This window comes from Lampetra fluviatilis, chromosome 68, assembly GCF_964198595.1.
Source record: "Lampetra fluviatilis chromosome 68, kcLamFluv1.1, whole genome shotgun sequence".
Taxonomy (NCBI): Eukaryota; Metazoa; Chordata; class Hyperoartia; order Petromyzontiformes; family Petromyzontidae; genus Lampetra; species Lampetra fluviatilis.
In genome coordinates, this window is record NC_136342.1 from 5413904 (window position 1) to 5441893 (window position 27990).

The window sequence follows — 27990 nt, forward strand, 5'->3', positions numbered from 1 at the left end:
GAACCGCCGTGCAGCCCACCGAGAGGCAAGATTCCACTCGCCGCTCCCTCTCCCGCCTCACCCTCCCTCGCCGCTCCCGTCGCCCTGCGTTGCTACCAACTAAACTAGTTTTATTTTAGCAGGTAAGGCCCAGAGCTGTATAGCTCTTTTTCAGAAGAGACCCGGCCACACCACCCTCCACCGCCACCGCCACACACCCTCCACCACTTTCACCACCACCCCCACCCTCCTTCCGCCACCACTACAACCACCACCCTCCTCTGCCACAACCACCACCCACCACCTCCAGCGGCTGCCTCCCTCGTGTCTTGGTTTAAAAACCTGTGCGCATTTCCATCACCGTCCATCACAAAATCGGTTTTAAAGCCGGCGACCGCCCGGCCACCACACAGCCCCACGTGCTCACAATGCGGCTGTTGATGACGGCGACGATGGCGTCATCCCCGTCGCGCAGGCAGTGCCGGTTGAGCGCCAGCCACTCGAACAGCGCCCCGTTACACAGCACCAGCAGCTGGCGCGCAAACTCCGCGTCGCTGTCTGCGGGTGGGGACGGCGGGGGGGGGAGGGGGGGGTATGCACGATGCTTCATCATCGTCATCATGATTCCACTTGTTCACCCAGAGCAGTGTTCTACTCAACATTTTTCAGGGGGGGGGGGTGGCACTTTCGGCGATGAAGGAAGCGGAAAACCCAGAGAGGAAACTGATGCAGGCCACTCACTCACTTTCACACACATACTCACACACTCTCACACACCAACTCTGTAGAACAGGGGTAGAACACACAAACCTTCACACAGAGAAAGAGCGAAAGACGCCACACCCGAGCCAGGAGGAGTCGAACCCAGGCGGTGGTTTCGCTCGCGTGCCCAGCGTGCCCAGCGTGCCCAGCGTGCCCAGCGTGCCCAGCGTGCCCAGCGTGCCCAGCGTGCCCAGCGTGCCCAGCGTGCCCAGCGTGCCCAGCGTGCCCAGCGTGCCCAGCGTGCCCAGCGTGCCCAGCGTGCCCAGCGTGCCCAGCGTGCCCAGCGTGCCCAGCGTGCCCAGCGTGCCCAGCGTGCCCAGCGTGCCCAGCGTGCCCAGCGTGCCCAGCGTGCCCAGCGTGCCCAGCGTGCCCAGCGTGCCCAGCGTGCCCAGCGTGCCCAGCGTGCCCAGCGTGCCCAGCGTGCCCAGCGTGCCCAGCGTGCCCAGCGTGCCCAGCGTGCCCAGCGTGCCCAGCGTGCCCAGCGTGCCCAGCGTGCCCAGCGTGCCCAGCGTGCCCAGCGTGCCCAGCGTGCCCAGCGTGCCCAGCGTGCCCAGCGTGCCCAGCGTGCCCAGCGTGCCCAGCGTGCCCAGCGTGCCCAGCGTGCCCAGCGTGCCCAGCGTGCCCAGCGTGCCCAGCGTGCCCAGCGTGCCCAGCGTGCCCAGCGTGCCCAGCGTGCCCAGCGTGCCCAGCGTGCCCAGCGTGCCCAGCGTGCCCAGCGTGCCCAGCGTGCCCAGCGTGCCCAGCGTGCCCAGCGTGCCCAGCGTGCCCAGCGTGCCCAGCGTGCCCAGCGTGCCCAGCGTGCCCAGCGTGCCCAGCGTGCCCAGCGTGCCCAGCGTGCCCAGCGTGCCCAGCGTGCCCAGCGTGCCCAGCGTGCCCAGCGTGCCCAGCGTGCCCAGCGTGCCCAGCGTGCCCAGCGTGCCCAGCGTGCCCAGCGTGCCCAGCGTGCCCAGCGTGCCCAGCGTGCCCAGCGTGCCCAGCGTGCCCAGCGTGCCCAGCGTGCCCAGCGTGCCCAGCGTGCCCAGCGTGCCCAGCGTGCCCAGCGTGCCCAGCGTGCCCAGCGTGCCCAGCGTGCCCAGCGTGCCCAGCGTGCCCAGCGTGCCCAGCGTGCCCAGCGTGCCCAGCGTGCCCAGCGTGCCCAGCGTGCCCAGCGTGCCCAGCGTGCCCAGCGTGCCCAGCGTGCCCAGCGTGCCCAGCGTGCCCAGCGTGCCCAGCGTGCCCAGCGTGCCCAGCGTGCCCAGCGTGCCCAGCGTGCCCAGCGTGCCCAGCGTGCCCAGCGTGCCCAGCGTGCCCAGCGTGCCCAGCGTGCCCAGCGTGCCCAGCGTGCCCAGCGTGCCCAGCGTGCCCAGCGTGCCCAGCGTGCCCAGCGTGCCCAGCGTGCCCAGCGTGCCCAGCGTGCCCAGCGTGCCCAGCGTGCCCAGCGTGCCCAGCGTGCCCAGCGTGCCCAGCGTGCCCAGCGTGCCCAGCGTGCCCAGCGTGCCCAGCGTGCCCAGCGTGCCCAGCGTGCCCAGCGTGCCCAGCGTGCCCAGCGTGCCCAGCGTGCCCAGCGTGCCCAGCGTGCCCAGCGTGCCCAGCGTGCCCAGCGTGCCCAGCGTGCCCAGCGTGCCCAGCGTGCCCAGCGTGCCCAGCGTGCCCAGCGTGCCCAGCGTGCCCAGCGTGCCCAGCGTGCCCAGCGTGCCCAGCGTGCCCAGCGTGCCCAGCGTGCCCAGCGTGCCCAGCGTGCCCAGCGTGCCCAGCGTGCCCAGCGTGCCCAGCGTGCCCAGCGTGCCCAGCGTGCCCAGCGTGCCCAGCGTGCCCAGCGTGCCCAGCGTGCCCAGCGTGCCCAGCGTGCCCAGCGTGCCCAGCGTGCCCAGCGTGCCCAGCGTGCCCAGCGTGCCCAGCGTGCCCAGCGTGCCCAGCGTGCCCAGCGTGCCCAGCGTGCCCAGCGTGCCCAGCGTGCCCAGCGTGCCCAGCGTGCCCAGCGTGCCCAGCGTGCCCAGCGTGCCCAGCGTGCCCAGCGTGCCCAGCGTGCCCAGCGTGCCCAGCGTGCCCAGCGTGCCCAGCGTGCCCAGCGTGCCCAGCGTGCCCAGCGTGCCCAGCGTGCCCAGCGTGCCCAGCGTGCCCAGCGTGCCCAGCGTGCCCAGCGTGCCCAGCGTGCCCAGCGTGCCCAGCGTGCCCAGCGTGCCCAGCGTGCCCAGCGTGCCCAGCGTGCCCAGCGTGCCCAGCGTGCCCAGCGTGCCCAGCGTGCCCAGCGTGCCCAGCGTGCCCAGCGTGCCCAGCGTGCCCAGCGTGCCCAGCGTGCCCAGCGTGCCCAGCGTGCCCAGCGTGCCCAGCGTGCCCAGCGTGCCCAGCGTGCCCAGCGTGCCCAGCGTGCCCAGCGTGCCCAGCGTGCCCAGCGTGCCCAGCGTGCCCAGCGTGCCCAGCGTGCCCAGCGTGCCCAGCGTGCCCAGCGTGCCCAGCGTGCCCAGCGTGCCCAGCGTGCCCAGCGTGCCCAGCGTGCCCAGCGTGCCCAGCGTGCCCAGCGTGCCCAGCGTGCCCAGCGTGCCCAGCGTGCCCAGCGTGCCCAGCGTGCCCAGCGTGCCCAGCGTGCCCAGCGTGCCCAGCGTGCCCAGCGTGCCCAGCGTGCCCAGCGTGCCCAGCGTGCCCAGCGTGCCCAGCGTGCCCAGCGTGCCCAGCGTGCCCAGCGTGCCCAGCGTGCCCAGCGTGCCCAGCGTGCCCAGCGTGCCCAGCGTGCCCAGCGTGCCCAGCGTGCCCAGCGTGCCCAGCGTGCCCAGCGTGCCCAGCGTGCCCAGCGTGCCCAGCGTGCCCAGCGTGCCCAGCGTGCCCAGCGTGCCCAGCGTGCCCAGCGTGCCCAGCGTGCCCAGCGTGCCCAGCGTGCCCAGCGTGCCCAGCGTGCCCAGCGTGCCCAGCGTGCCCAGCGTGCCCAGCGTGCCCAGCGTGCCCAGCGTGCCCAGCGTGCCCAGCGTGCCCAGCGTGCCCAGCGTGCCCAGCGTGCCCAGCGTGCCCAGCGTGCCCAGCGTGCCCAGCGTGCCCAGCGTGCCCAGCGTGCCCAGCGTGCCCAGCGTGCCCAGCGTGCCCAGCGTGCCCAGCGTGCCCAGCGTGCCCAGCGTGCCCAGCGTGCCCAGCGTGCCCAGCGTGCCCAGCGTGCCCAGCGTGCCCAGCGTGCCCAGCGTGCCCAGCGTGCCCAGCGTGCCCAGCGTGCCCAGCGTGCCCAGCGTGCCCAGCGTGCCCAGCGTGCCCAGCGTGCCCAGCGTGCCCAGCGTGCCCAGCGTGCCCAGCGTGCCCAGCGTGCCCAGCGTGCCCAGCGTGCCCAGCGTGCCCAGCGTGCCCAGCGTGCCCAGCGTGCCCAGCGTGCCCAGCGTGCCCAGCGTGCCCAGCGTGCCCAGCGTGCCCAGCGTGCCCAGCGTGCCCAGCGTGCCCAGCGTGCCCAGCGTGCCCAGCGTGCCCAGCGTGCCCAGCGTGCCCAGCGTGCCCAGCGTGCCCAGCGTGCCCAGCGTGCCCAGCGTGCCCAGCGTGCCCAGCGTGCCCAGCGTGCCCAGCGTGCCCAGCGTGCCCAGCGTGCCCAGCGTGCCCAGCGTGCCCAGCGTGCCCAGCGTGCCCAGCGTGCCCAGCGTGCCCAGCGTGCCCAGCGTGCCCAGCGTGCCCAGCGTGCCCAGCGTGCCCAGCGTGCCCAGCGTGCCCAGCGTGCCCAGCGTGCCCAGCGTGCCCAGCGTGCCCAGCGTGCCCAGCGTGCCCAGCGTGCCCAGCGTGCCCAGCGTGCCCAGCGTGCCCAGCGTGCCCAGCGTGCCCAGCGTGCCCAGCGTGCCCAGCGTGCCCAGCGTGCCCAGCGTGCCCAGCGTGCCCAGCGTGCCCAGCGTGCCCAGCGTGCCCAGCGTGCCCAGCGTGCCCAGCGTGCCCAGCGTGCCCAGCGTGCCCAGCGTGCCCAGCGTGCCCAGCGTGCCCAGCGTGCCCAGCGTGCCCAGCGTGCCCAGCGTGCCCAGCGTGCCCAGCGTGCCCAGCGTGCCCAGCGTGCCCAGCGTGCCCAGCGTGCCCAGCGTGCCCAGCGTGCCCAGCGTGCCCAGCGTGCCCAGCGTGCCCAGCGTGCCCAGCGTGCCCAGCGTGCCCAGCGTGCCCAGCGTGCCCAGCGTGCCCAGCGTGCCCAGCGTGCCCAGCGTGCCCAGCGTGCCCAGCGTGCCCAGCGTGCCCAGCGTGCCCAGCGTGCCCAGCGTGCCCAGCGTGCCCAGCGTGCCCAGCGTGCCCAGCGTGCCCAGCGTGCCCAGCGTGCCCAGCGTGCCCAGCGTGCCCAGCGTGCCCAGCGTGCCCAGCGTGCCCAGCGTGCCCAGCGTGCCCAGCGTGCCCAGCGTGCCCAGCGTGCCCAGCGTGCCCAGCGTGCCCAGCGTGCCCAGCGTGCCCAGCGTGCCCAGCGTGCCCAGCGTGCCCAGCGTGCCCAGCGTGCCCAGCGTGCCCAGCGTGCCCAGCGTGCCCAGCGTGCCCAGCGTGCCCAGCGTGCCCAGCGTGCCCAGCGTGCCCAGCGTGCCCAGCGTGCCCAGCGTGCCCAGCGTGCCCAGCGTGCCCAGCGTGCCCAGCGTGCCCAGCGTGCCCAGCGTGCCCAGCGTGCCCAGCGTGCCCAGCGTGCCCAGCGTGCCCAGCGTGCCCAGCGTGCCCAGCGTGCCCAGCGTGCCCAGCGTGCCCAGCGTGCCCAGCGTGCCCAGCGTGCCCAGCGTGCCCAGCGTGCCCAGCGTGCCCAGCGTGCCCAGCGTGCCCAGCGTGCCCAGCGTGCCCAGCGTGCCCAGCGTGCCCAGCGTGCCCAGCGTGCCCAGCGTGCCCAGCGTGCCCAGCGTGCCCAGCGTGCCCAGCGTGCCCAGCGTGCCCAGCGTGCCCAGCGTGCCCAGCGTGCCCAGCGTGCCCAGCGTGCCCAGCGTGCCCAGCGTGCCCAGCGTGCCCAGCGTGCCCAGCGTGCCCAGCGTGCCCAGCGTGCCCAGCGTGCCCAGCGTGCCCAGCGTGCCCAGCGTGCCCAGCGTGCCCAGCGTGCCCAGCGTGCCCAGCGTGCCCAGCGTGCCCAGCGTGCCCAGCGTGCCCAGCGTGCCCAGCGTGCCCAGCGTGCCCAGCGTGCCCAGCGTGCCCAGCGTGCCCAGCGTGCCCAGCGTGCCCAGCGTGCCCAGCGTGCCCAGCGTGCCCAGCGTGCCCAGCGTGCCCAGCGTGCCCAGCGTGCCCAGCGTGCCCAGCGTGCCCAGCGTGCCCAGCGTGCCCAGCGTGCCCAGCGTGCCCAGCGTGCCCAGCGTGCCCAGCGTGCCCAGCGTGCCCAGCGTGCCCAGCGTGCCCAGCGTGCCCAGCGTGCCCAGCGTGCCCAGCGTGCCCAGCGTGCCCAGCGTGCCCAGCGTGCCCAGCGTGCCCAGCGTGCCCAGCGTGCCCAGCGTGCCCAGCGTGCCCAGCGTGCCCAGCGTGCCCAGCGTGCCCAGCGTGCCCAGCGTGCCCAGCGTGCCCAGCGTGCCCAGCGTGCCCAGCGTGCCCAGCGTGCCCAGCGTGCCCAGCGTGCCCAGCGTGCCCAGCGTGCCCAGCGTGCCCAGCGTGCCCAGCGTGCCCAGCGTGCCCAGCGTGCCCAGCGTGCCCAGCGTGCCCAGCGTGCCCAGCGTGCCCAGCGTGCCCAGCGTGCCCAGCGTGCCCAGCGTGCCCAGCGTGCCCAGCGTGCCCAGCGTGCCCAGCGTGCCCAGCGTGCCCAGCGTGCCCAGCGTGCCCAGCGTGCCCAGCGTGCCCAGCGTGCCCAGCGTGCCCAGCGTGCCCAGCGTGCCCAGCGTGCCCAGCGTGCCCAGCGTGCCCAGCGTGCCCAGCGTGCCCAGCGTGCCCAGCGTGCCCAGCGTGCCCAGCGTGCCCAGCGTGCCCAGCGTGCCCAGCGTGCCCAGCGTGCCCAGCGTGCCCAGCGTGCCCAGCGTGCCCAGCGTGCCCAGCGTGCCCAGCGTGCCCAGCGTGCCCAGCGTGCCCAGCGTGCCCAGCGTGCCCAGCGTGCCCAGCGTGCCCAGCGTGCCCAGCGTGCCCAGCGTGCCCAGCGTGCCCAGCGTGCCCAGCGTGCCCAGCGTGCCCAGCGTGCCCAGCGTGCCCAGCGTGCCCAGCGTGCCCAGCGTGCCCAGCGTGCCCAGCGTGCCCAGCGTGCCCAGCGTGCCCAGCGTGCCCAGCGTGCCGATCGGCACTCTTACCCGAGTTGCACAGGATGTAGGTCGCCAGGCGGTTTATTCTCTCTCGGACGAAGCAGAGATTCGTCTGCAGGATGTCCACCCCATTGCGCACGGCAACGGACGCCTAGCACACAACAACCACAACGACAACGTTTGCACGCCGCCATTCACAACCAATGCAGCGGTAATCCTCCTCGTGTACGGCCAACGTCGACGATGCAAGAGCAGCGACTGCAAATTGTCGCTTTCAGGTGGTCAGGCCCACGGGCGACCACGTCGGGCGGAGTCGTGCATCGCCGCGATGTCCCCTCTGTATTTGTAGAAATGGCTACTAGAACTAGTCAACTAGTTTTTAATTTACCAGGTAAGGAAGGTCCCACAGAGCAGCTATGTACTTCTTTAAATCTGGCACGACTTGGCTATCAGAAACGAAAGCTCAACGAAGTGGCTCATCGTCAATCACGTGGAGTTTTATAGCAGCAACAAAATACCATGAAAGCGTAGAGATTCAGACAGACCCAGACCCACTAAATTTCGATTTAAAGCTTTCGTGACTGCAGGGATTCATCTTCTTGATTGTTTCGGTAAAGTCACGTAGAAGGGAAATAATAAAATATAATAAAATAATTCTCACGACATTTCGGCCACAACGCAAGCAGCCGACCTGTTCTTCACCTGAGGACGGCTGCTTGCGTTGTGGCCGAAACGCCGTGAGAATTATTTTATGCTTTATTTTTATTATTTTATTATTTCCCTTCTACATGACTTTACCGAAAGAACCAAGAAGATAACCTCCACTAGTTCTATTTGACCAGGCAAGACTCCACTGAGCTGTGTAGCCGTGACCTGGCCGTCCACAGACGACAGCAGCGCAACAAAAGTGGCCGAGGGGGAATAAAAAAACCGAAGGACTCGGAAACGAATCCACACGACCACGGGGAGAGAGACACGCAAACTCCAAACGTACAGCAGCTTCAGGAGTCGAACACTCGAGCTCCTATACAGAGAGTCCCGGAGTTACGATATTTCGATCTAACGATGGCGATACGACAAAATTGTAAAATATTTTACATTTCGCGCGGCAGGCAAACGCAGCAGCGTACGAGGTACGATGCTGTACGTTGGGACGCTGCTGGGATGTACGCATCTACCGCCTTGTGTGATGCGGATAGGATTGTTTCCTGAAATGTTTTTTATTTAATTGCAGTTCATATAGGTAGGCTTGTTTTTTTTACTTTACATTTCACTGTGCAATACAGTATTGTAATTAATAAATACAGTATATAGTTGATACAGTACGGTACTGTAATTTGCTCTGTTATGCTAAATTAATCACCATTCTTTAAGACTCCTGGGTAGGCGAGGCCATCTTCGACTTACGATATTTTTTACTTACGATGGAGACGCGTTACGAGGACCCCATCGTAAGTAGAGGACTACCTGTACACCGGGCGAGGTTAGTCAACATCTCCCAACCACCGTCAATGGAACTCGGGTGGCAGTCACAACAGTCTGGTGGGGCTTGGAGGTCTTGTGGAAGAATGGGGGACACGGCGAGGCGTCCGTGGTCCACGAACTCCAATGCGCTTCACCGCTGGACTGGCAATTGACATCGTCACACTGAAGGGCGAGCGAGCGAACGAACGAGCGGACGAAAACTCACAAAGCTCTCCCGCACGTACTGCTCCATGAAATCCACCAATTGCTCCGTCGAGGCCTGGGAGGGGGGGGGGGTTAATAAACAAAATAAGAACACCATCATCGTCGCCATCGCATCAGTGGTACTGTTACTGGTGGGGTGGGCGAGGGGGGGGGCACTGACGGCGATGTTGGCCTCGGTGGGCTCGCCGTCGTGCAGGAAGTGCTGGCGGCAGAACGCCGTGAGCTGGGGCCTCAGACGCTGCAGGGGCTGCGACTGTCCATGCAGCAGCATCACCACGTCCGTCATGGACAGGGCCTCGCAGACGAGGGTCAGCAGCTCGCTGAAGAACGCTGCCCTCACGCACACACGCACACACGCACGCACACACGCCCGTCATGGACAGGGTAGGCAGCTGGCTGAAGAACACGGCCCTCACGCACACACGCACGAGCACACACACCGTGGGTGTACAGCCGTCTGCACTCACTCGCTCAGCACCACGTCCGTCATGGACAGAGTCGGCAGCTGGCTGAAGAACGGCCCTCATGCACCTGTGCCAGGCCAAGTGCACTTTGAGGCCACGCGAAGCCCTCACGCACTCGCGCGCTCACTCACCACCACGTCGGTCATGGACTCGCAGATCAGGGTCAGCAGCCCTCATGCACACAGGTACACGCACAGTGGGCATACAGCCACCTGCACTCACACGGCTCACCGCCATCCGCTACCATTCACCAACACGCGCGTGGGATTTTCTTTGGGTATTCATTTTCTGCGAGTGTGATCACCGATTAAATGGAGTTGGTCAAACGTTCCGATACCGGACCACGGAGCCTCGAGGCAATCGTTGTAGAGCGAGCGTTGTCCACGCCCTCCCTAGCAGGCGCTCCCCGTTTCCTACCCTACGCGTAAAACACTCACGAGTTGGGGAGTTGGTCAAACATCCAAATACAGGGCCACGGAGCCTCGGGCAATCGTCGGTGACGCCGGTTCCGGCTGCCGCTTTCCCGTGCCCCCCGCCCCCCGCCCCGCCCCCCACCCCCCGCCCCCCACCCCCCACCCCCGCCTACCGGCGCCGGTCTCGAACACGCTGGGCGTGCCGCTGAGGCGCTGGATGAAGCTGGCGATGCTCTCCTGGCTCTCCGAGCCGCTGGCGCCGCCCAGCGACGTGAGCACGCTGCCCAGCACGCCCTGCACCACGCTGCTGAAGAAGTCCGGCGTCAGCGCTTCCTCCGCCGGCGCCTGCGGCGCCTGCTGCGCCTGCTGCGCCTGCTGCGCCTGCTGCGGTGCTGCCGGCGAGGAGCCGGCCGTCGTTCCCGCTTGCGCCTGCTGCTGCTGCGTCGATGGAGGTTGCTGCGCTTCCGCTGGTGTCGCCTGCTGCTGCTGCTGCTGGCCCAAGACCGGTACGGCCTGCGTAGGGAGCAGACACATCTCAACGCCCGTCCGAGTCAAAGGGGCCCTTGTAGTCCGACTCACGGCCTGGCTCCGCGCTCGGCTCTGGCTCAAGGTGAGCTGGGCTCAACCGAAGCGTGCTCCCAGCCGTGGCTAAGGAATTACGCCATTGGCACAGCCGAACCATAGACTCAGAGCCCCATAGACTCGTCACACAGACCCATAAGGCTTACAGAGCACCTAAGATTCACACAGTGCACCTCCGATTATCACGGTTGGCTACGTAGGGTCACGAAAGACGTTCAACAAACAGAGTCACACAAAGCCCCGAAGACGACTCGCTCAGAGCCCAGTAGACACACACAGATACCCCGTAGACTTGCACAGAGATCTTTAGACTCGCGCAAGTCCGCAGACTCGCACGGAGACACAAATGCACGGTCGACAAGAACCGAGTTATTAAATGTTGGTGTGGGGGGGTGGTTGTTGATAATGGTAATAATGGTGATGACAATGGTGCCAGTGATGATGGTGGCAACAACAGTGGTGAGGATGGTAATAGTGGTGGCGATGATCATGATGAATGGGCATGACACGGACTGAAGAGATTGAGTGATGCGGTACAGGAGGATGTGGAGCTGAGGGGGCCTGACATAGACCGCTACCAGCGGTGTCAAGGTCGGCCTCTGTGGAGGAGTCTCGCGAAGGACGCTGCTACTGAGCAGTTGGAGGCAGTCGCCCTCCAACAACAACGGAGGGCGGAGGAGCGACGTCTCCACCGCCAGCACCCACCTCCATGAACTCCGCCAGCCCCCGGAAGAAGACCGACTGTGGCGTGCCCTGCGGGTGCTGGAACGTCACATTGGTGCCCGGCGCCACGCCGCCAACGCCGGCGGCCGCGGCGGCTGCTGCTGCGGCTGCGGCTGCGGGCGCCCCTGGCGGTGGTGGCGGCGCCACCCCGGCCACCAACGTCCGCATCAGCTGCACCAGCTGCACCTGGTTCATCTGCCCGCTGCCGAATGAAGGAGCGCCAGAACTGGAACTGGTGCTGAAGGTGGTTCTGTAGGTGGCGGAGGAGGAGGTGGACGAGGAGGTGGACGAGGTGGAGAACGACGACGAGGTGCCGGTGTCGGTGTCGGTGCCCCCGCCGGCCCCGCCGCCGATGAGGAAGGCGGTCGGTCCGGGGAAGGCGGACGAGGTGGTGACCGTGGCAGCGGTGCCGACTGGCGCTGTACGCAAACGGGAAAGCCGCATTGCTCACGGTTTTGCCGGACGTACTGTAGAGCAAGCGAGTCACGATAATCGAAACTTGTCGACGTACGACTACGCGACACGTGCCACCACCTCGTTGTCGCCGACTCAATCCTGAGGGAGGAGGGTATCGTGTTCACGTGGCGAGCGCTTTGTGTGCGTGTAATGGAGTGCGACCTGATAACAAATTGGTTCGGCGAACACCGGATGGAACACGGTCGGATCTCGGCAATTTAAGGCGACGATCGCGTAGAAATTGGGCAACAGGCGCGGCAAGCGGCGACAGCAGCAGCGCAACAACAACCGTTACCGGTGGAGGACGCCGCTGTGGGAGCGGTCGCGCCGCCGTTAGCGGCAGCCGCGGCCGGGTTCACCGTCAGCAGCTGCCCCACGAGGTTGCCGATGACCTGGGCCAGGGAGCCGTTGGCGGGAATGGCACCCTGCGTGCGCACACAACACAAACCGTCGGCTCACCTCACTCGCTCACACACTCGCTCACGCGCTCACACTCACACACTCACCTCACACTCACACGCGCACTCACTCTCTAAAACAGGGGGCGATCATACAAACTCCACTCTGACACTCACACACTATCAGGCTCACTGAGACATGCAACTCTGTTCAGAAGCGACCTGGCCACAAACGATAGCTCGTAATCATAACATGAAAATGCATAGAAAGCAAGTATTCTAAACGCACGCCGATTCTAAAAATGTGGAGGGAAAAATCGGACTACCCAGAAGTAAATCCATGCAACCACGGGAGAGAGACATCATCAGGGTTGGGATCAAACCCACGACCTCCTGCACACCAGGCGAGGGAGTTAACATCCCCTAGCCACCGCGGCGCCCCAACTGCCTACCGGCTGCAAGCCGCCCTGCTGCTGCTGCTGCTGCTGCTGCTGCGTGTGCAGCGGCAGGGGAGCGCAGTGCGTGGCGGGGCCGGGGGGGCGCGCCGTGGGCGGGGGGCCACGCACCACCAGCACGCGCGGGGGCCGCACCTGGAACACCGGTCTCATCTGGCCTGCACGCTCGCACCACAACATCGCACCACCACAACAACATCGCCACAGCACCACCACCACATCAACAACAACATCGCCGGCACAGCGACATCAACCACGTTGGAACCTCATTTGCCAGTAGCAAAATATGATAATTGGTTCCAGAGTTGTAAATGCTTACCCCGAGCTCTCATACTCTGATAGTGCATTGTCTTTGAGTTGTGCGCCTTTTGGCGTCATCTGGTCCAACCCATGTGAGTCTAGGCTCTAAGGAAAGCTGTCTCGGGCGTGGACCAATCAACTTCAAGGACAGTGCATATATTATCAGAGTTATGTTTTTTGTTTGCATTATGGCTGCACGTATTGTGGTCTATGCAAACATGACTCCTTGTAAAAAAGGTGTCAGTTTTGTTGTCAGATTTTGCTCCTGGCAAAGGAGGTTCCAATTGAGTAGAGTCTGTTTCCACAGTGAGCGGCAGTGTGGAGAGGGGAGGGTGTTCAGAGTGGGTGTGGTCACAGCAGTCACATGGTTTACTGGAGGCTCCAGCTGTTTCATACATAGAGACAAAGATCCCCCTTATAACCTTAACTTACTGTTGGGGTCAAGTGCCGTTAGCGAGCAGCAGCGCCTACGGCAGCTGGCACGGCGCACGAGAGGGGTGGGTGGCCAGCACCAACGCACGCCCCGGCCACCTTTGTCTCCCCTTGTGACGTTGTTTTACACACCGCACCGGGTACTCATTTCAGGCCGAGTCGACCTAGGGGAGGAGGCCCACCGGAACCGCTTGTTCAGACGATCGCTATCATCGGTGTCCACGCTGGTGCTGGCGTTTGGCCTCGGTGCACCTTGCGAACACACGCGGTGTCACCCCCTGCCTTGCGTGTGTGTACATCCGTTTGTTTGTGTGGGGAGCGGTGTAGCCATTAGCGTGCTGCAACTACGAACCCGGCGACCCAAGTTACATTCACACTCACGGCCATCAACATCCAACCGCTCTAGGGCCTCCCCCCCCCCCCCCAAGTCGACTCGGCAACATTCACCGAGAGTTTAATTATTTTGCCGCTGTCAATTTCCACGCGAGCCACTTTTTGTTGGGTTATCATTTGTGGCAGCAAGGCCGCTTCTGAAAAATAAGTTCATTACCTCGGTGGGCCTTGCCTGGTAGGATGGTTTAGTGTTGTATTTGGATGCGTTTGGGCGATTTGTTGACCTGTACTTTGCACTACCATCGTGTTTGTGTGTAACGATTGCTGTTGTAACGATTGCTGCTGGAACATTCTGACCCCGTGCCCCTACTGGGCATCTGTGAAAAAGAGATTTATAGCTCATCGGATTCCTTCTCCTGCAGTAGAAATTATTCAGAACAATTCTGAAGTGAGGACTGGTGTGTGGTGTGTAGTAAACATCGCCACTGGGGGAAGACAAAGACGGCTGGACGTGGCGTTGGCCGCCCACCTCCTCGTGTGTCTCAATGCCGGCTTTCATTGGCGCTGCTACTCGCTCACGGCACTTGCCCCCAACATTCTGTTAAAGGCTATACGGGAGATCTTAGCCTTTGTGAGCGTGTGTGTGTACGCGTGTGTGTGTGTGTGTACGTGTGCGAGTGGTGCACAGGTGGTGAATCGGCCATTCACCTCAGTCAGTCAAACCATGGCACCTGTCGGGCCTGTCCCGTGACATCCTGCCAGCGGGCATTCGAAAGTTCACGTGGCCTTAAAGTGCACATAGCCTGGCACAAATGCCATGGTGACGTCACCGCCACTTAGTGGCGAATGGCGGTTGTTGTTGATGTGGTGGTGCAAGTGAACGAGTGTTCGGGCGTGGTGCTGGCCACCCACCCCCTTGTGCCAGTGCCGGCTGTCATAGGTGGTGCTGCTACTCGCTAACGGCCCTTGCCCCCAAGTCTGTTCAAGCTACACGGGGACCTTTGTCTGTCTCTTCATGGCCGTGAGAGCGGGAATCGAACCCAGGTCCCCCTCTTCTTCCGCGATGGCCACTCACCGGCTGCGGTTGCCGCTGCCGCCATGGCCTGCTGGGTAATCTGCTGGATGATGGCCGGCATGAGCTCTGGCGGGATGCCCGGCATGTGCAGGTGGGGGATCCCTGGGGGGGGGGGGGGGGGGGGGGTGGCGCTCACGTTACAGCCTCACGCACGCCCACACCGTTACCATCGTTACCGTAGTTAGTGCCCCGTTACCGTCAGCGTCATTGGCGCCTCCGTCACGATCAGCGCCTCCCCGTTACCGTCGTTACCGTCGTTACCGTCGTTACCGTCGTTACCGTCGTTACCGTCGTTACCGTCGTTACCGTCGTTACCGTCGTTACCGTCGTTACCGTCGTTACCGTCGTTACCGTCAGCACCTCCCTGTTACCCCCCACCCCGCCCACCACGGTGCAGTCACCGCTCACTGACCCTGCGGGGTGCCGGCTGCGGCTGCTGCTGCTGCTGCTGCTGCGCGGCTGCTGCGGCCGCCCCCCCCGTTGCCGTGGTGGTGGTGGAGGTGGCGGTGGTGGGCTGGGTGCCCCCCACCTCCGTGGTGTACACGAAGATCACGTTGGGGGGCACGTTGCCGCCCGCGCTCTGCGTCGTCGGCGTCTGCGTCGTGGACGTTGCAGCAAAGTTGCCGTTCATTCCTGAGGGGGGTCGGGGGGATGAGAGGGAGGAGAGGGAGTGAAAGGAGAGGGGGGGAGGAGAGGGAGTGGAAGGAGAGGGAGAAGAGGGATTGGGAGGGGGAGAGAGGGTGGAAGAGGAGTGGGGAGTGGGCAGGGTGAATGGTACTCATAACGCGTTTTGGGTTCGATTGAGTAATTGTAAATGTGCCGTAAAACCCACCTCCACCCGACACAGCTAATTAGTAGGGTGCCACGGTGGCTAGGAGATGTTAACCACCACGCCTGGTCTGCAGTTCCTAGGTTCGATCCCGACCCTGACGATGCCTGCTGCTGTACATTTGGAATTTGCGTCTCTTGCTCTCCCTGTGGCGGTCACGTGGATTTGTCCCCTCCACATTTAGACGCAGCCTGCAGTCGGTTCACAGCACAATTTCTGCTTCGTGGTTCAGCCTCGGAGCACCTCCCCAGGTGGCAGCTTTTTATTTGTGTTATATTTTAATTTGGCGAGGCCCCCTAAAGCTATACGGCTCGTTTATTCACAAGCGACCTGGCCACACGCGACGACAGCTCAACCAAGTGGCATATCACGTGGACATTTATATAACAGCAGCCGAAATAATCTAAACGCAGGAGCGGAAAAACCGGAGGACCCGGAGAAAAATCCACACGAGCATGGAAAGAGAAAGAAGCAAACTCAAAACATACAGACGTTCTTGGTCGGGATCGAACCCACAAACTCTTGCATACCAGGCAAGACAGTTAACATCTCCCAGCCCCCGCGATGATCCTGTGCATCAGTCTGCCATTAGGGGGCGGCGATGGCTGCCGGTGCGTGGGTTTGCGGTGCCACCGATTGAAATTGGCAAACGTGGACCGCGACGCTGGCGCAACAACGATGGGCATCGCTCTCGCGAACGCCGCCACGGGGATCTTTAAACGACCGTCTTGGTATCCGACGATTGATCCACGGCAAACGCACCTCCGGTCATCACCGTTGGCTACGTACAGTTGCCAAAGAGGTTCAACGTGTACACAACGCAGCTGCGCGAATGACAGTCGAGCTAAGAGTTCCCAACGGGATGTTCCGCCTCAAGACACCGACGGCACGACGGGGAACAACTTAAATTTCGATTTAAAGCTTTCGTGACTGCAGGGATTCATCTTCTTGGTTCTTTCGGTAAAGTCACGTAGAAGGGAAGTAATAAAATAATAAAAATAAAACATAATAAAATAATTCTCACGACGTTTCGGCTACAACGCAAGCAGCCGTCTTCAGGTGAAGAATGAGACACTACCAAACTAAGCTCCTAGCTTGGTAGTGTATCATTCTTCACCTGAAGACGGCTGCTTGCGTTGTAGCCGAGACGTCGTGAGAATTATCTTATTTTATTATGTTTTATTTTTATTATTTTATTACTTCCCTTCTACGTGACTTTACCGAAAGAACCAAGAAGGGGAACAACTTGGGGAAACGGACGTACACACACACACTCATTATACACGCCCTGTCCCTCACCCTTCCACTCACTCACCCCCATCCCAACCACTCAAACAATCACCTCCACTCGCACACACTTACCTCCACCATCCATATAGCTTAGACTGTTAGGGGCAAGTGCTGCAAGTGAGCACCTAGGAAGGTCGGAACAATACGCATGGGTGGCCAGCAACACGCCTGACCGTCTTTGTTTCCCCAGTGGCAACGTTTACAACACACCACACCAGGTACTCAATTGAGGCCGAGTCGACCTAGGGGGAGGCCAACGACCGGTCCAGATCATCGTCACCAGTGTTGGCCGTGAGCGGGAATCGAACACGAGTCGCCGGGTTCGTAGCGTGGCGCGCTAACCGCTGCGCCACCACTCCCTCTCCGTACCTGGCATGTTCATGTGCATCATGAGCGGCTCGCGGGCCTGGTGAGTGATGCGGATGACGCGCGGCCGCGACTGCTGCTGCCCGGGATCCCCGTGGACGCCGTCGGGGCCCAGCTGGTCGGGGCCCCCCGAGGGAGGGACACTCCCGGCTTGCGCAGCGCCGCCGTTGTTGTTGGCGCCTGTTGGCGACCCGTTGGTGGACATGGTGACCGTGGCGCCGAGGTTGATCTGCGGCACAGAGAGAGAGGGGAGGTGGAGAGAGGGGGGCGGCATTGGGGTCAGGTCCTGGGTGGCGTGGCGGTGACGGTGGTGGTGACGGCTACTCATGGCAACAAGGGGTCTAGGTTAGATTCCCGACTCCGGTGCCTTTCTCCAAGTGGAGTTGGTGTTCTTGTCCTGTTCTGCAGAGAGTGAGCGAGTGTGCAAGTTAAGTGTTGTCAAGTTTGTAGATTGACCCCTTCCCTGTGCTCCAGGCCGAGTGTCGGCGAGTGTGAGGAGTCGTTCAGGAGCGGTGGCGCAGCGGTCAGCTGCAGTGGCCCAGAACCAGGTCAGATATCCATCACCAATGTTGGCAAGCAAGCGGGAATCGAACTCGGGCGGCCAGGGTTGGGTAGCAGTGTAGCCCCCCTCCCTCTCTCCCTCAGCCCCCCCTCCCTCTCCCCCAGCCCCCCCTCCCTCTCCCCCAGCCCCCCTCCCTCTCCCCCAGCCCCCCTCCCTCTCCCCCAGCCCCCCTCCCTCTCCCCCAGCCCCCCTCCCTCTCCCCCAGCCCCCCTCCCTCTCCCCCAGCCCCCCCTCCCTCTCCCCCAGCCCCCCATCCCCCCCCACCTGTATGGGCAGAGTCTGCTGCAGCACGACGGGCTGGGCGTAGTGGGCGTAGTGGGCGAGGGGCCGTGCCACGTGGAGGTGGCGAGGCGCCGCCGACGCCAGGTTGCAGCGCAAGTCGGACACCGTGACGATGGCGTTGCCCAGGTAGCGCAGCGCCTCGCTCACCAGGCCCAGCACGCGCTGGTCCTCCTCGCGCCCCTCCGTCTGCACGCACGCACGTACACACGCACGTACGTACACACGCACACACACGCACGCAGGCGCGGCGTCGACACGGCAGCGTTGCGAGAGCCGCCCCCTCCGACTTGGAAACCGTTACCACAAAGCCGGCATCAGTCTGCAGGGGGCATCTGCGGTGGCTATGAAACGTTAACTACCTTAGATCTTGACTGAAAGCCTTGGTGACTGCAGGAATTCAGATCCTTTGGGTCTTTCGGTAAAGTCACGTAGATAGGTTCAAAGAAAATAAAAAAATAATAAAAAACTACGACGTTTCGATCGCAACACAAGCGTTCGTCATCAGGAAGAGAGACAAACGCTTGTGCTGCAATCGAAACGTCTTAGTTTTCTATTATTTTCTTTGAACCTATCTACGCGACTTTAACCAAAAACCCAAAGAATGTTAACTACCTTGCCCGGTATGCAGGAGGTTGAGTTCTATCCCGACCCTGACACCAACTGCATATTTAGTGTTTGCGTGTCTCTCTATCAACAGCCTGCAACGCAGCATGCAACCCAGCATGCAACCCATCCTGCAATTCAGCATGCAACCCATCCTGCAACCTCCGTTTAGCACGGTTGGCTACGTACGATGCGAAAGAAGTTCAAGATACATACGTACGACTCTGTAACCGTAACCCAAGGAGCCATTGGCTCGGTGGAGGGAGCGACCGAACGTGGGAGCGTGCGTGCGAGCCTGCATGCCAGCATGCCAGCGAGGTTGCGAGCGTACAAGCGTACGAGCATGTGCTACCGTACTAGTGTGAGCGTGTGCGTGCCAGTGTCAGAGCGAGTGTGCCAGCGTACGAGTGTGCCAGCGTACTAGCGAGTGTGCGAGCGTGCGTGCGCAAGTGCCACCGTACTAGCGAGCGTACATTGTTGTTGTAGTCGGCGGTGGCGGCCGTGGCCAGGATCTCCTGGTAGCGCGCCAGGTGGGGCTGCAGCTGCGTCTGCACCGAATGGATTTCCGACAGCACCTCCAGCAGCTCAGCCGGCGCCGGGTGGCTGTGGATAGGAGGCGCGAGGAGACACGGCAACGACGGCGAGATGTTAGCTCCCTCGCCTGGTGTGCAGGGAGGAAGTCGGTGGTTCGATCCCGACCCTGACGACGCCTGCTGCTGTATAATTGGAGTTTGTGTCTCTCTCTCAGTGGTCGTGTGGATTTTTCTCCAGTTTTTCCGCACCACGTTTAGAGTCTACGTGCGTTTAAGAGTATTTTTGGCTGATATAAATTTCCAGATAAGCCACTCTGAAAAAGAGCGGTATAGCTCAGTGGGCCTTGCCTGGTAAAATAAAACATTCTTCAGTTCAGACACGACGAGGAGGCGAGAGTGGACGAACGTCACGCAAAATCAAACAAAAAAACCCAAGCCAGTGTGTGCGTGTACGTTGAATTTCGTACGTAGCCAACAATGCTTATCAGAGGACAACTAAAAATAGCAACAAGCAGTTCTGAAGAAATGAGTTTCCAATCTAGGTCAGTGTACTTCATTGCAAGACCCGCAGGCCACTGGCGGCCCCCGACAATACACAAATGTGAAACCCCCCCACCCCGCCCCGCCATCATCGTGCTGTCAAACCCCCAATGGTTTCAAATGTGTGGTGACCCTCACACCGATGATCTCTCATTGGTGAATATCGGAGCGAGCCAGTGCATACGATGGTGAACAAGCGATCGATCGATCATTTGTTGCGGCAGCTCCCTGGGCTCACCTGACAGCCGTCTGGCCGCCACCATTCGTCGCCTGGCCCTGCTCCTGCCCCTCCGCCGGTGCCGCCGCCGCCGGTGCCGCCGCCGGTGCCGCCCCTCCCTGCGTCGTCTCGGCGGCGGCACCGCCGCCGCCCTCCGGCTCCGCCATCGCCGTGGTCTCGGCCTCCATGCCGACGGCGCCGGGCGACAGTGCTGCGGCCTCGCCGGGCACTGCCGCCGCCACGTCCATCTCCATCTCCGCGTCGCTCGCGGACGAGGCGGCCGCTGCTGCTCCTCCCGTGGCATTCTGGGAAGTGTCGGCGCCATCAGCTCCCACCGCGTTGTTCTTTGGGGGGTGGGGGGGGGGGGGGAGGGGTTCGGCAACGGTTGCCACGGTTAAATCGTGCCGATTTGATCGTGTTCCTGCCGGGGTCACGGTGGTCATTTAAGATGCTGGGTTTCGGGGGCGCCACACAGCGACTACATGAGATGATTGAGCGAGCGAGCGATCATTCGCTGCAGCAGCTCCCTGGGCTCACCCGACAGCCGCCTGGCAGCCACAGTTCATCCCCCGGCCCTTGCTCCTGCCCCTCACAAACGCTGGTCGCAAGCGGGTTCTGTTCGTATCTCGTGGGGACCGCCTGTACATGTCCGTCTCGGGGTGTTCCCGTGATAGTTCAGCAGCTGCGAGTGGCACTCACCTCCAGCTGGCTCAACAGGCTGACGATCTCGCGCAGCATCTGCCTCGCGAGCACCAGGCGCAGGCGTGGCTCGCTCTGCGGGCCGGCCGGTGGGGACGAGCGCAACACGGAGAAGTAGTGCGGGAGACGGGGAGGAGGGGGGGCGAAAGGTGGACGCAGACGTTAGCACGCTCGCCCACATCGCGACGGGCATGCCACCACCGCCGTCGTCGTCGCGCTGCCTACAACCACGGTCGCCCAACAGAATATTACTGGACAACATCTGTGAAGATGAAAAAGGAGCTGCGTAGGCTCGTGGGATTTCTCCAGGAAAAAAAAGAAAAAGATTCCCGATTCTGAATATTCCAAACCTCGCGTTCTGGCGGATAACCCGCTCGACGACGACAACGACGACGATTACAATCGTCGAGTTGTTTGCCGTCTGGTGTTGGCGCCGTCTTTCTCGCAGCGCCGGGCTATTAATCGCGCCAAGGCAGGCGCTGCCGTGTTACACAGACACTGCATGTGCAGTAGTTTCACAGTAGAGGACGATGCCGCTACTGCTGCTGCCGCTGCTGCGTGTAATCCCAATTATTAGCAGGCAACTTTTCAAATTTCGAACTTCACGAAGCGGACGCGGTATTTTCCTTGAGCGAATACGCCGGCAGCGTTAGTCACCAGGGCGGCCCGCCCGATTCGAAAAACGCACGAACCTCCGCGACAAGCGGACGAGCACGCTCTGAAGCAGAGCCGAGAGGCGCTTGAGCCTGGAGAGTAGTTGGATGGGCAACCACCAGGCTGGGAGTTTTAGGCTAAAAATGCGCAGCATCTTCCCAAAAGAGCCTCGAGATTTGGGTCCACACACACACACGGCGGTGGGCGGTGCCGGAAACCCTGCCGATCGCGACTCACGACGGACTGGGCATAAGGGGTCATCAATGCCACAGTCCTGGCGAGATGTTAACTACCTCGCCTGGTATACAGGAGGTCGTGGGCTTCGATCCCAACCTTTCAAACTGTATATTTGGAGCCATTGTCTCTCTCCCTCCGTGGTCGCGTGGATTTTTCTCCCACAACCTCCTGTATACCAGGCGAGGTAGTTAACATCTCCTAGCCACCGTGATGATGAGACACACCGCAAACTCCAAATATACAGGCGTCAGGGGTCAGGATCGAACCCACGACCTCATGTGTACCAGAACGAGGTAGTTAACCTCCTAGCCACCGTGATAAAGATGAGAGATAGAGGCATGCAAACTCCAGCAGGCGTCAGAGATCTGGATCGAACCCATGACCTCCTGCGTACCAGGCGAGGCAGTTAACCTCCTAGCCAACCGTGGCATAACTCCTCAGTGGCCGTAGCGGGCGAGGGGGGGGGATAAAGACGCGGTGACGCCGTCTCCTCACCTGCACCGGCTGCTGCTCCAGGTTAATCTGCACGTCGACCGACGAACCATCCGGCTGTTGACACACGGCGGAAATTCTCAACGCACGAATACGTCTCATACGCGACGACACGACGCGTCCGGGCGCAGCCTAGGGTCCGAGACACGGGCGGGATTTACACCGAATACACCGCGGGGGAGTGCCCCGTAAGTGAGAACAGCGGAGAGACGTTTCAACCACCGTTCCTTCCACACCGACGACGACCAACAACGGCAAGATTATTGTGCGGCGACGGGGCCACTCGCGTTACCGTGTCAACGTTCAGCCGCCCGAGTGAGCCTCGCAGAGCCACAACTGTTTAAATTGTGAGGATGAGAAAGGGGGGGGGTGGGGGAGAGGAGGAAGAGTAGGAGATAGGAGGAGGTGGGAGCAGATAGGAGGTGGCGGGAGGAAAAGTTGGGGAGGAGGAAAAGAGGGGGGAGGAGGGGGAGGGAGAGAGGAGGGGCAGGAACAGGGGGGAGGGGAGGAGGAGGTGAGAGGAGGGGGGAGGAGGGGGGTAGGAGGAGGGGGAAAGGAGGAAAAGGTGGGGAGGAGGAGGATGAGGAGGGGGGGAGAGGGGGTAGGAGGAGGGGTGGTGGAGGAGGGGCGAGTGCGCTGTTGCTCCGACGCAGAAATCCCTTTCTGAACGAGTCGTTGGTGCAACATTTTTCGTCCTGGCATTGGAGGACGTGTTTTTGTTGTTGTTGTTAGACATTTGTTTGGCTACGGAAAGGGAAACCGGAAAAGGCGGGAAGAAAACCCCCATGCACACAAACTCGACACAGAAACGCAACCCCCCCGAGGTCGTGGACAACGATTCCAGAATATTTTGGTTATACTGGAGGATTCCGATGAGCTAGAAAGCTCTTTTTAACAGACGTCAGTTGCGCAAGGGGGTTAACCGCCATCCACTGTTGACGAACCGGATGGGGAGAAAAAAATAAACGTAAATAATAATTATTATTATTAAGGTCATCGTGAGACCATCTATGGGGAGAATATGCGACGAAGCCAGGGGGATGGGTTACGGTGAACGAGCGACACTCGCACTGCCCGCGCGTTGCCGTGGGATACACGGCGGGGGCGGTGAGAGGCGAGGGGTAGGGGGGGCGTTACGTCGCCAAGGTGATGCTCAACGCTGTGGGATGCGCGCGACGAGAGATGCGCGTGCGGTGAACTTTACCGTCGCCCGTCCGCCCAAGCGCCAGCCAGGCAGCCAGCCAGCCAAACTTTTGTTTTTTCGAATGTAAGTAGATGGATAAACGATGTACGTGGGGGTCATCGGGGTTATCGCCAATGCCGCACCACACATCGCAAGCGTCCCACCCGGACGCTCATCGTTCTTCACGCAGAGGGAGGGAACATCTTTTAATTAAACTACCACTTGTCTCCTCTTTGGTTCTATCGGTAAAGTCACGTAGATAGAAAAACAGCTAATAGATGACGACGTTTCGATAGCAACGCAAGCCATCGTCTTCAGGTGAAACCATACAGCAGGCGGACTGCTGAGGCAGGAGGAGATGTAGCGAGAGAGCTGCTGCAATCAGAGGTTATAGACGTTTGTGGTGGGTACAACCCTAGCGTAACTAAATGTAAGGCTAGCAAACGTCGGCTAATGAAATTTACAGAGGGGACAAGATGATAGATCAAACTTAGCAAAATTTAGAAATGTAATGTAACTCAGAGAGCCGGCCAACAACAGTTAACAATACACCCGGTTGATAAACGTCCTTCCACAGATTGCTACATTTTGTATCCATCTTCCCAGTTGAAGTCATGTCTCAGTGTGTGTGTGTGTTGCGTGTACGTTGAACTTCGCACAAACGCACGGAGCCAGCCATGGCTAATCAGGTGGTGCGAGGGGGAAGAACAACCAAACAACAAGCAGTTCTAAAGAAAGTTATTTCAATTTAGTACGTTAGTGTAGAGTAGTGCAGTGTATAGTAGTGTGTCGTGTATAATGTAGTGTGGTGTAGTGTATAGGAGTATAGTGTCATATGTTGAACTTCTTTCACATCGTACGTAGCCAACTGTGGTTAATCGGAGTAGAGGCCGACCAAAACTGAATATCTGGTTTAGGACGAAAACGAAACCAAACCGAAAGTTACAAATCGACTTCGGCTGAAACAGAAACTATACCGAAAGAGGTCATTTGCCAACTTTTCGGCGCCGAAACCGAAACCGAATTTCGGTCGGCCTCTAATTGTCAGACTTCGAAACTCGGTGTCAACACGCATGTAGACTGAAGCGAACGCAGCACATCAAGCCAAGGCGGGCAGGCGGCTGGGGACAGACAACAGAGGCACTTTGTTGTCGTCCCGCCAAAGAGACTCCCACCCACGGATGGAGATGCAGGCTGCCGTTTGTTGACATTAGCGGACCATGGTTGCGGCTGTAACCTCGCTCCCAAGCTGCTGCTGCTGCTGCTGACGTGTCTGTGTGTTTGCAGCCTATCGCATAGGATTGCCTAGCACCGACTGACCCGCCGATAGGCAGAGTGATAGACGTAGCAATAGCGTTATATTCTAAAAATAGATCTTTGGTTGACGAATGAAAGTCAATATCAGTTTTGGCCGAAACCGAAACCAGACCGAAAGTAAAAAAATTTACTTTCGGCCAAATGCGAAAGTAAACCGAAAGAGGCCATTGCCAACTTTCGGCGTCGAAACCGAATTTCGGTCGGCCTCTAAATCAGAGGACAACAAAACCGCTTGTTGTTTCGTGTCATACGTTGTCCTTCCCCGCACCTCCGATTCGCGAGCCCCGGGGATCTTAAGAATCCACACTTTGGCTCGAGTCGGCACCGACCCCGAAGTCTCAACCGTGGCTCCCTGTTTGCCCCGAGCCGCGGCTCGGCTCGCTCGTGGGCGCCTTTTGGAAGCGACCGCGTGGCTCGGACCCGAGCCGAGAGCCGAGAAGGTGGAGCTAGAGCTGCAGTAGGAATAGGGCCCCCCCTAACATCGCACAAGCAAGCGTAATACACACACACACACGTCCACTAAAACCCCCACTACTCACCCCTGTGGAGGTGGTCACCCTGGCGTTCTGGCCCAAGTCGCCGAGCCCCGACAACGCCTGCTGCACCGCGTGCTGCACCACGCGAGACGCACCACCACATTGGAGTCGGTCAAACAATCCCCAAGAAAGGCCCGCAGAGATTTGACGCGGCACACCGTCTCTCACGGTTACTCTGGGTGTAAACGTGTAAACGTCAACAGCTGAGAATCTCATTCTACTCCGTTCGTATTTACAGGGGGGGCTCAAGACTCATTCCCACCTCCTCCTCCGTGTCAACGCCTCTACACGGAGACTTTCTCTCTCTGTACTGACCACCATGCGGTTTAAACTCCGCTAAACATCAGAGGGATTCGCCCTCAACATTGCAGTGGGCGGGCTTCAGTTTGACAGGGAAACAAATACAGTTTAATTTCGCCCCACTAACCTACTCATCACCTACCCCACTTGCCAAATCATCCCACTCGCCTACCTCTACCCCACATGGAGGGAGGGAAGGAGGTGGCGGAGCCTTGGTAATAATGAACACGAGTTTGGAGCGACGCCCTCCCACGCATCGCTGGCGCCACCCACCCCTCACCTCACCTGTATCTGCTGCACGTCGCCTATGTTGGAGGGCACGTTGAAGGTGCCCATCATCATGTAGCCACCGCTCCCGTTGCGATCGGGGTGAGGCCCCGCTCCTCCTCCCCCGCCGCCCCCTCCCGCACCCCCCGGGCCCACCCCTGACCCCCCCCCACCGCCGCCACGCTGGGGGCCGCCAGCGCCGGCAGCAGACGCCGAGGACTGCGCCCCGCCGGGCCCCTCGGCCGGAGGGCGGGAGGGCGGAGGTGCCCGCTCCACCAGGTGGATCACCTTGCCGTGGACGTCTGCAGGGGGGTTACATTTCCAAGGTGACGCAACAAACCTGGCTCCACGCTGTGGGATGCGAGTGACGTCACCATCGCCGTGGGAGCCTTTTTAGCCCAGGTCTACCAATCAGGTACTCAACATGGGTCGACCAATCGGGTTTAAGGACGTGGGGGTACGGTGGGGGGGGGCAGCACTCGCACAGATCAAAAAGCAGTTCAAATCGAGAGGATTTACGAAAACTAAACTTTTTATTCTACCAGGTAAGGCCCACTGAGCGATACAGCTCTTGTTCAGAAGCGACCAGGCCGCCACAAATCACCGCTCAACAAAGTGGCTTATCACGTGGAAATTCACAGCCACAGCCAAATATTCTGAAGGCACCTCACAATTCTAATTGTGGAGGGAAAAACTGGAGGAGCTGGAGAAAATCCACGCGACCACGAGGAGAAAGATAAGACACGTAAACTCCAAATACACAACAGGCGTCGTTAGGGTCGGGATCGAACCCATGACCCTCCTGTAGACCATGCAAGGGCGTTGACATCTCTCAGCCACCGTGCACAGCTCCAGTGGCTTCCCAATAATCGGAAGGAGCGCGGCGAACGGTGGCGACTTGTGGTCACCAACCGATGCGTACGGGCAGGCTGGACGCCAGACGGGGGGTGATGGGGGGGGACAACCCACCATACTCCTTCAGCTTCTTGTCATCCTGCAGAACTCTGCCTTGGTAGATGAGCCTCTGTTTGTCGCTGGCAATGGCCACAGACGTCGCGATCCTCTCCTTGAACTCCTTCACTGTGATCTGCGGACACCGGCGGGTGTGGGGGGAGGGGATGGCAAGGCAGCTCAGCCGCACGGCAACAGGTTCCAATCCGCGCTTATCCACGAGAAAAGGTTTAATTGGGTTAAATCGCGTAGATATAAATACATCATGAAACCCACCACCACCTGACACAGACAATTGTAAGTTGTATCACGTAAACATAAACGTGGCCAAATAGTTACTAGTTCAGCACTAACTGGTGTGTGTGTGTTGGAGAGTAAACCAACACTACGATATTTTGATTTGAAGCTTTCGTGACTGCAGGAATCAATACTCTTTGGTTCTTTCGGTAAAGTCACGTAGGTAGAAATAAAACAAAATAAACCACAAGGCTTCGGACGCAACACAAGCGCCCGTCTTCAGGTGAAAATAGCGATGTCTGCTGCGAGCAGCACCATGTCTGCTGCCTTGTGAAGAGAAGCTGTTACCAGCAAGAGTTTATATCAGCTTTTGAGAACTTATATAAACTCTTGCTGGCTCTAGAAGCACGGCGTGCGATGTATTGACATCACGTGCACCACGTATATGTGGGTGCAGTACCGGCCCAAGAGGGGCTCGGTGAGCACTGATTGACGGTGCTGGATGGCACCACGCTCTGCGTGCAGTGCCGACCCCTACAGGGTAGGGTGTGAGAGTGCGGGCCATGGGAATGGGGCTACTAAAGGGTCATGGCACTCTGGTTGACCCCGAAGGACACGTGACCGGTAAAGTCTACACAGGGGCCCCCAGGTGGGGGCTAGGGGTGGTCACGTGTTGGGTCGAGAAGCTACGAGAGTTTCTAGAAGGTGGTCGTGTCCAAGGGCAGAGCCAGCCACGACCAGCGAGGATACAAGCCGGGTCCCCAGAGGGAACGGGGTTCGGCGTTGTTGTCGTCATCTTGAAGATCTACGTTCTACGTCCGAGAAGTCGCCAACACGTGGACCTGGACCCAAGCCGGGGTCCTGTCCGTTGTAGCTACTCCCAGTGTGATTAGCGTAACTAGCCTGGTGGTCCACCACTACAATGTGTAGCTAGCCTGGTAGTCCACCACCATAGTGTGTAGCTAGCCTGGTGGTCCACCACTATAATGTGTAGTTAGCCTGGTGGTCCACCACTATAATGCGTAGCTAGCCTGGTAGTCCACCACTATAATGCGTAGCTAGCCTGGTGGTACACCACCAGTGTGTAGTTAGCCTGGTGGCGATGTTTACACACCGCTCCAGGTATTTATTTGAGGCCAAGTCGACCTAGGGGAGGCCTAGGATCGTTTCTGGTGTTGGCCGTGAGCGGGAATCGAACTCGGGTTGCCGGGTTTGTAGTGCGGCGTAGCGCTAACCGCGACACGCTACCACCGCTGTCCACGGTTCGCGCCGAAGCAGTCGCCAATTGGCCACGTTTTGTTCACGTGACACAAACCCTTACCGATTGGCAGTGTCAGGTGGTGGTGGTGGTGAAAGCTTACGACTACTACTACTACGGTGTTAAACGTTGAGGACGCTTTATCCGAAAAGAAATAAATTCAAGCAAAGCGAGGAATTAAATAATCTCCCGCACGTAGAGTGGGGTCTATAACGGCGGCATCTACAGTGGTGCCTCCCTTAACGATATTAAATCGGTGATAAACCATCGTTAATCAAAATTATCGTTGATCGAATATAGAAAATGCACGCTAAAGGCTTAAAAATGTGTTCGAAGACTATCAGAAGCTTATTGATTTCACCCTAAAAGCAGAGCTTGTAATATTTAAAACACTATTTTTTTTATAAACGTTATAAGAACACACGAAAGCATTAACATTAAAATAAACATGGATAGAGCATTAAATCGGTGCCTAAAT

The 27990-nt window shown here is 61.0% G+C and overlaps 1 protein-coding gene across 1 annotated transcript in view; it reads right to left on the bottom strand.

Annotated features, from left to right (window-relative positions):
- The window catches only part of BAG6 (BAG cochaperone 6), a 40886-nt gene that overhangs the window by 7535 nt on the left and 5361 nt on the right, over window positions 1-27990 (bottom strand). The window contains 20 exon segments of the mRNA XM_078882886.1: window positions 407-537; window positions 6888-6990; window positions 8530-8583; window positions 8689-8858; window positions 9579-9918; window positions 10693-11129; window positions 11462-11591; window positions 12017-12177; window positions 14160-14261; window positions 14572-14616; window positions 14619-14792; window positions 16648-16873; window positions 17471-17674; window positions 18565-18694; window positions 19403-19725; window positions 20081-20155; window positions 21467-21595; window positions 24503-24574; window positions 25085-25368; window positions 26036-26153. Coding sequence (XP_078739012.1) covers window positions 407-537; window positions 6888-6990; window positions 8530-8583; window positions 8689-8858; window positions 9579-9918; window positions 10693-11129; window positions 11462-11591; window positions 12017-12177; window positions 14160-14261; window positions 14572-14616; window positions 14619-14792; window positions 16648-16873; window positions 17471-17674; window positions 18565-18694; window positions 19403-19725; window positions 20081-20155; window positions 21467-21595; window positions 24503-24574; window positions 25085-25368; window positions 26036-26153 — 3408 coding nt within the window.